Below are 6,000 nucleotides of genomic sequence, written 5' to 3'. Positions count from 1 at the left end.
TGTTACCAAAGAGGGTCCCCCAAGGACATGGGAGTGATATTGAACTACAAGAGAAAACACAACATTGGAAATGGGAGACTGCTTCTGTGCACGTATGTTGTTTCAGCAGAACTACTGAACCTTAATACTTGGGCACAACAACCGTGAGAAACACTGTTCCACAACAGGTAAGGGAGCAAAGACACTATGGCTTTTATTCCTGGCTGTAACACTTTTCTAAAAGATAAAGGAAGGCATCAGGTAAGCTCTTCATGTGAGTAAAACCCTATGTACAAGAACTGCATGTTGTTAGACTTCGGTTTCCTCCTTCGACTAAACAGGCTGAGTCTCCCCCCACTTATTTTCTTAATAAAATGTCATACAGCTGCTAAACTTAATATCCAACCAGTGTGACACATTCTGAAGGCAACAGCCTTCAGCTAGGAACCTATGCAGGTATCCCCTGGTGTCATCTCAGACACACCATTTATTCAGTTAGGAAATGTCTGCTCCAGAGAGATTCTGGCAAACAAGTAACTCCATTTGTCTAAGTCATTAAAATATTATTCAGGGCTTCCAGAAACTATACCTCAGCAAATGTTCACGAGAGTTAATTGGGTAAAACACTTTGTTAAGAGGATACTGCCTTTAAAGAACATTTCACGAGTTTTAAGTGAGCCTATGACAAAATTCCAGTTGCTGCTGATCATAAAAACTACAAAATGTCTGTTTTGTCATTCAGGAACACTTGTTTCTCCTTCTAAGACTCAGATGCAGCATAAGCTTTACTCAGTGTTGGCTGCAATTTATTTCCCCATCACATCACCATAAAATTTACCTTTCAGCTGTGTAAATACCAACTACCAGCTCCCTAATGTCTGGATCTTCAGAGAGGGAAAGAAAAAAGAAACAGAAAAAAGAGAGAATGAAGGAAACACTTGTAAGCCTTTAAAACAGATGTTTGGTTACATCAGTAGTCTTGAAAGAACTATTTAGATATTTCAAGTATCTTGCAATTTACAGATTGCCACTGTATTTGGGCACACTCAGCTTACTAAATATAAAAACTCACACTGGAAAAAAAGGACTCAGGAGCATTCATTTCCATTTCTGGGTATTTAAGACATCAAATAAAGTTTCAGTCATTTGTATTTTTAGGATGCTAAATGAAACCTGATGGGAAATATTTCAAATTCAGTCATTGACCCTGAATATTTATCTGGGTACAGAGATCCATGTCCTTGAGAGATTAGGATCTTTATACTATCCAACAGCAAGTCAAAACAAAGTATTTGAGGGAGAAGATGTAGAAGGAATATAATTATATCACCGCTGTTGCCAACTTTCCCCCGCTGCAAAAAATAAAGTTTGTTTTTCATGACAGAACTTTTAACATGGAGTCTTAAGGATAAACATTGATTCTGGAATGAAATATATACTTTGTTTTTTAATTTCTTTTTGTTTTTAGATATGTCAAAAAGCAATGTCTAGTTACCAACACAAGTTATCATGGCCCCCAGCTCTCCTCCCCTTACAAAAAAGTAGGGTCACTGGAGGAAAAGGAGAGTTTTTGTGTGAATCAAATTTAAGATTTCTTGTCTTCCTGATTTATATCTCTATGCTTAACTCAGGAAAAATTAATCTCTCTCAAAATGCACTCAGTTACAATCAAATACCCGTATCAATGTCTGTCACCACATCATCACATCTGGCAGCAATGAATACAAATTAACAATACGAGTCAGAAAATCTGGCAGTATGATCAACTAAAGCACGCAAAATCCATTCTCTACGCTTAGACCACCAGTGACTAAGGATGGATTAAACTTCCTGCCTCTAATACTGGTGCCTAAATTAAAGGGAAATTGCACTGCAATCTGGGTACCAGGTTTCTGGCTACAAACAGAACACCCTTAGCTCAGCTGCACCAGGCAGTGAAACTTTTGCTCTAGCTTTAGCTGTGATGTCTGTGATGGCCTACTCCAACAGCTGCTTTTAATTTAGCTTAAAAGAAGCAATTTGACAACCATGTAAGTTTGCACCTTCAAAGTAGACAGATGTAAAGAGCTCGTGTCCCTGTAATATTAACCATTTTGAAGTCTCGCTGTTTTAACGCAGTGATGACAACAGGATTCACAACTTTTCAAAATAGTAGGCACCTGTATATAGAAAAGCAAAATAGAGTATTTTCACTTAGTTTTAATTACCACTTTATAGTAAGCAATCCTTCTTCTCTGGCTTCATACAGTTAAAATTATTGGGTTAACTATTGCAAATTTAATCCAGCGAGAATTTACAATTGTTCAATTTGACTGAGCAATTGAATAAAGCACAGATCTCATAAATAACCAGAAAATGTCAGCTGAATAACGAACAGAAGCATGAGTTAAACCAAAGAAAACATTATCTTGTACTTGGATTACCTCCTCATGTTGGGTGTGGAAGCAGTTGCAGAAGTAAAAAAAAAACAGGGAGAAAGGGTATGGGAAAGCAAAGACTCAGGCATGCACTGCATTTTTGGCAAACACTTAACACTAAGTCACTTAGAAGAGTGATGCCACCAGGCAGACATCCAGTGCCTTTTTCTTCTTCTACTAAATAGCTTGATATGGATTTGAGCATCTACTGTGCATACCCTCCACCAGATGCATGCACATTATTTGCACACAGGCATGGGCAGACTGTTGGTATTACAGCCTCGTGTGCATGAAAACTGAGAACATATGCACAGACACCTAACAGTGGGAACTAACAAAGTGAAAGATCTCCATACTTATTTTGGCATAAATAGCTTCAACCCACCTTAGCAGCCATCAGAAGTTGTGGCAGGATGACACTTGCTCTTAGAAGCTGAACATACTCAACTCAGTAAATCCAGAGATACAAGCTTAAGACAAATAAAGGTACAGACAGGCAACAAAAAGCACCTATAGATGCAACACTCCTCTACCTATAAACATAATTCACACTTTTCATTCTTCATACACAAATGTGGGTCAGAGACCACATGGCAGCATGTTTTATTAAAAGTAATGTGCAAATAAGATGCATGTTACCTGCAAACAGCATGGGGTTTCCATTTGTAAAAAGGTACAAGTAACAGTACAAAATTAGAATGAATACTACTCATTTCAATAAAATGAAGTCTGACATAGAAATACATATGCTGTATTATTTACACCATTAATTTACAAAAGATATTATTTGTATAAAACAAAGCTATAAAATAATTAGAAATATAGTATTTTTGTAAGGAATGTTTCCCTGTATAAAAACTTAGAACATTCTGGCAATTCTGCTTTATTTGAATAAAAATGCATTTATTTGTTCTGAATTCATTGCATCATGTGGTTTCTTTCTTCTCTTCTTCCTTTCCTTTTTAAATAAAATTTCACACTGAGGTAGTAGTAGTATGTCAAAGTATTTCTTTGGTTTCAGAAATCAATGGCAGGTCCAAAAGGAGCTATGTATCCAAATCACAGGAATGGAAAGTTGAAGTCCTAAAGTTTTCAAAGGATTGTTTGTAAGTATAAATGTTATTTTCTCCTCTACAGACTGTCCTTTCCTTTCCATCTTCGTCTGCCTCTGCATCAAAGTCCAGTGAGGCATGAGGATTATTATGGGAGGTTTTTGGTTGGCAAGTTGCTGGCTGTCTACAACTTGAAAGAGAGTCCAGCTGAGGCCTCCATAAAGGCTTTCCAAATGTTCCTGAAAGACAGTAAATGAGTAAGTAAGTACAGAAATACTGATGCTAACAGTTTTGTGTCTCACTAAGGGCTGTACGTTAGAATGCAAGCCAAGAACAGACATAAGCAAAAGTTCACCAAAGTTAGATTTTACTTAACTGTTATTTTACCCCTTAAAAGAAAACATGCACAAGCATAAAGCAAGATTCTGCCACCTGAGACATTAAAAACATTTCCAAAGTAAACATATAGCCACACACAACTTCATTACTTCTGTTTTCCTGACTAGTCCCTTGCCCATTTTTCTTTGGGAAGGGTGGTCAGGAGGGATGGTGGGCACATAGACAAAACTGCAAACATATCACAAGACAGTTTCTCATGTGAAAGTCAGAACAGTCTCCCTGTTATGTTCTTCAGTGAACAAATGGCACATAAAACCTGCCGTGCAGTTCAGCAAAAATTAAAAAGGAAAAAATCCAACATTTGCAGGGTTATACAACATTCTCTCACTATACAATCTGAATGCTAACCTAGTGTTTTTCTGTCCCACCAGCCGAATTCTCCATTCACACCTGTTCATTTCTTTGCCCACAGCTGGCTAGAACAGACATAGCCCAAAACGAAGTTGGCATTTCAGTTGAACCTTTATTAATGATCTGGATTTATCAGCCTGAAAATAATTAGTGTGCCTGTCACGCTTCACCATTGGGAAGGTGTTAGCATTAACCCCTCTGCAAGAAGGGTCTTCTCTTTTTTCACTGAAGAAAGAGATGACTGTTGCAAGTCATATTGTCTGTGACACCCAAAAGACTTATTTTCATAGCACAATGTGCCACCGGCTGATTTTTAAGAACTCAGTTTTTATCAATAATACTAATATGGTTCATAAATTTTACACCCAAAAAGCCATGCTTTTAGTTTTGCTTAGTTACAAATGTTTCAAGTGAAACTGTAATCTGAGATGTTACTAAAAATGGATTTGGACAAGGTCCACATTTGCCATCAATTATTTGCAGAGCAATTTTGCTGTTAACACAATATGAAAGGATGTGCCTCACAGCACCAAAGCTACAAATGAATCCTGTCTTGAAAAAAATAAATCCAAGCTGTGAACTTTCTCTCGTGCATCCACAGTGATGTCAATGCCAGCTGTCTTCTTCATTTTGATTGCAGAGGCACAAGGAGGGCTGAATTTGAACACAATGCTGAAAAAGGCAACCCACAACTAAAGAAGAGAAATCTATCAAGACTTCTTTGACAGGCATCACCTACAAAATCTAACCTTAGGTTCTCTGAGTGAAGAATTCTAATGATTATGACACATCAAAGGTATGAATATGCAACTTGGGTTGGGTAGTAACTCAGTGATCTGACAAAATAATGTAGCTCTGCAGAAATTTTTAGGGCAGAAAGTGGAATATAAGACCTCGAGGTTGCATTAACTCCTGTGTATATCCACATACAGTAGAACTACTTTCTGCAGGAGACATGTGGAAAAGCCCTATCTGCACGGTCCTACCAAAGCAATAGTGGTAGGCAGTCAGGAGAACATTGTCTAGTCCCAGGGCCTCTGCCAGATGTCATGGCATCTGCAATGTTTCACAGACCAAGCATCTGGCTTTTGAAGGGGGAAAACTTCAGAGCCTGTACCTCCCACCCCCTGAGAACAAAGAGTCCAGTGATGCACATTCCCTCAGGCACCCTTGCAGAGCCAGCAGACCTAGACCTTGATTAACCATGCTGACACACCAGCCAGGAGATGATCCATGGACCCAGGGCTGTACTTGGTGCTCAGATATCACAGGGATGAAAGCAGTATGTGGCTTTATATGTGTTTTAAACTAACCAACCAAACCAACACCCAAAACATGGGGAGCTTCAAAGGTAAAGAAACACTTTACTCCTTCCTCCCACCTCTCCCTGCAATCTGGAATAAAATTGTAAACCCTGAATTAAGCTTCAGGAACTCTTTTGTCATATGCACTGAAAAAAAAAGACAAAGGAGGGGTGGAGAGGGCTCATTGTATCATACAATATAGACTCATACACTGCCATTCAAGTATCTCCATCTGCCCTGAGCCCTTCTGGGACCTTGCACAGTTTTTGCCTGACAGGTAAGATTTCTGGCATGCCCGAAGTTTGTTAAGGTGTACTTAAGTAAGTACTCTAATTTTCATGGAATCTGGCAGCTATAAAAGCTAAGAATCACAGCAGTGATGTGATTTTTATGTAAGCATTAGCTATTAAGATCTCTCAGTAATCTAAATATTACAGTAAAACTGCATAATGAGCATAACTTTTCTGCTCCTGAATTTCAAACATTTTGGATGGTGTA

The 6,000-nt window shown here is 38.3% G+C and overlaps 1 protein-coding gene across 1 annotated transcript in view; it reads right to left on the bottom strand.

Moving 5' to 3' along the window:
• Positions 1 to 2,982: 2,982 nt before the first annotated feature.
• The window catches only part of LRIG3 (leucine rich repeats and immunoglobulin like domains 3), a 44,987-nt gene continuing 41,969 nt past the window's right edge, over positions 2,983 to 6,000 (bottom strand). Inside the window, exon 19 of the mRNA XM_051632571.1 lies at positions 2,983 to 3,687. Within this exon, the coding sequence (XP_051488531.1) occupies positions 3,443 to 3,687 (245 nt within the window). The 3' untranslated portion in view covers positions 2,983 to 3,442. The remainder of the gene's footprint in view (positions 3,688 to 6,000) is intronic.

The sequence above is a fragment of the Apus apus genome, chromosome 1, assembly GCF_020740795.1.
Source record: "Apus apus isolate bApuApu2 chromosome 1, bApuApu2.pri.cur, whole genome shotgun sequence".
Lineage (NCBI taxonomy): Eukaryota > Metazoa > Chordata > Aves > Apodiformes > Apodidae > Apus > Apus apus.
The sequence above is the reverse complement of the archived record's forward strand: the minus strand, read 5'-3'. Positions and strand labels throughout refer to the sequence as shown.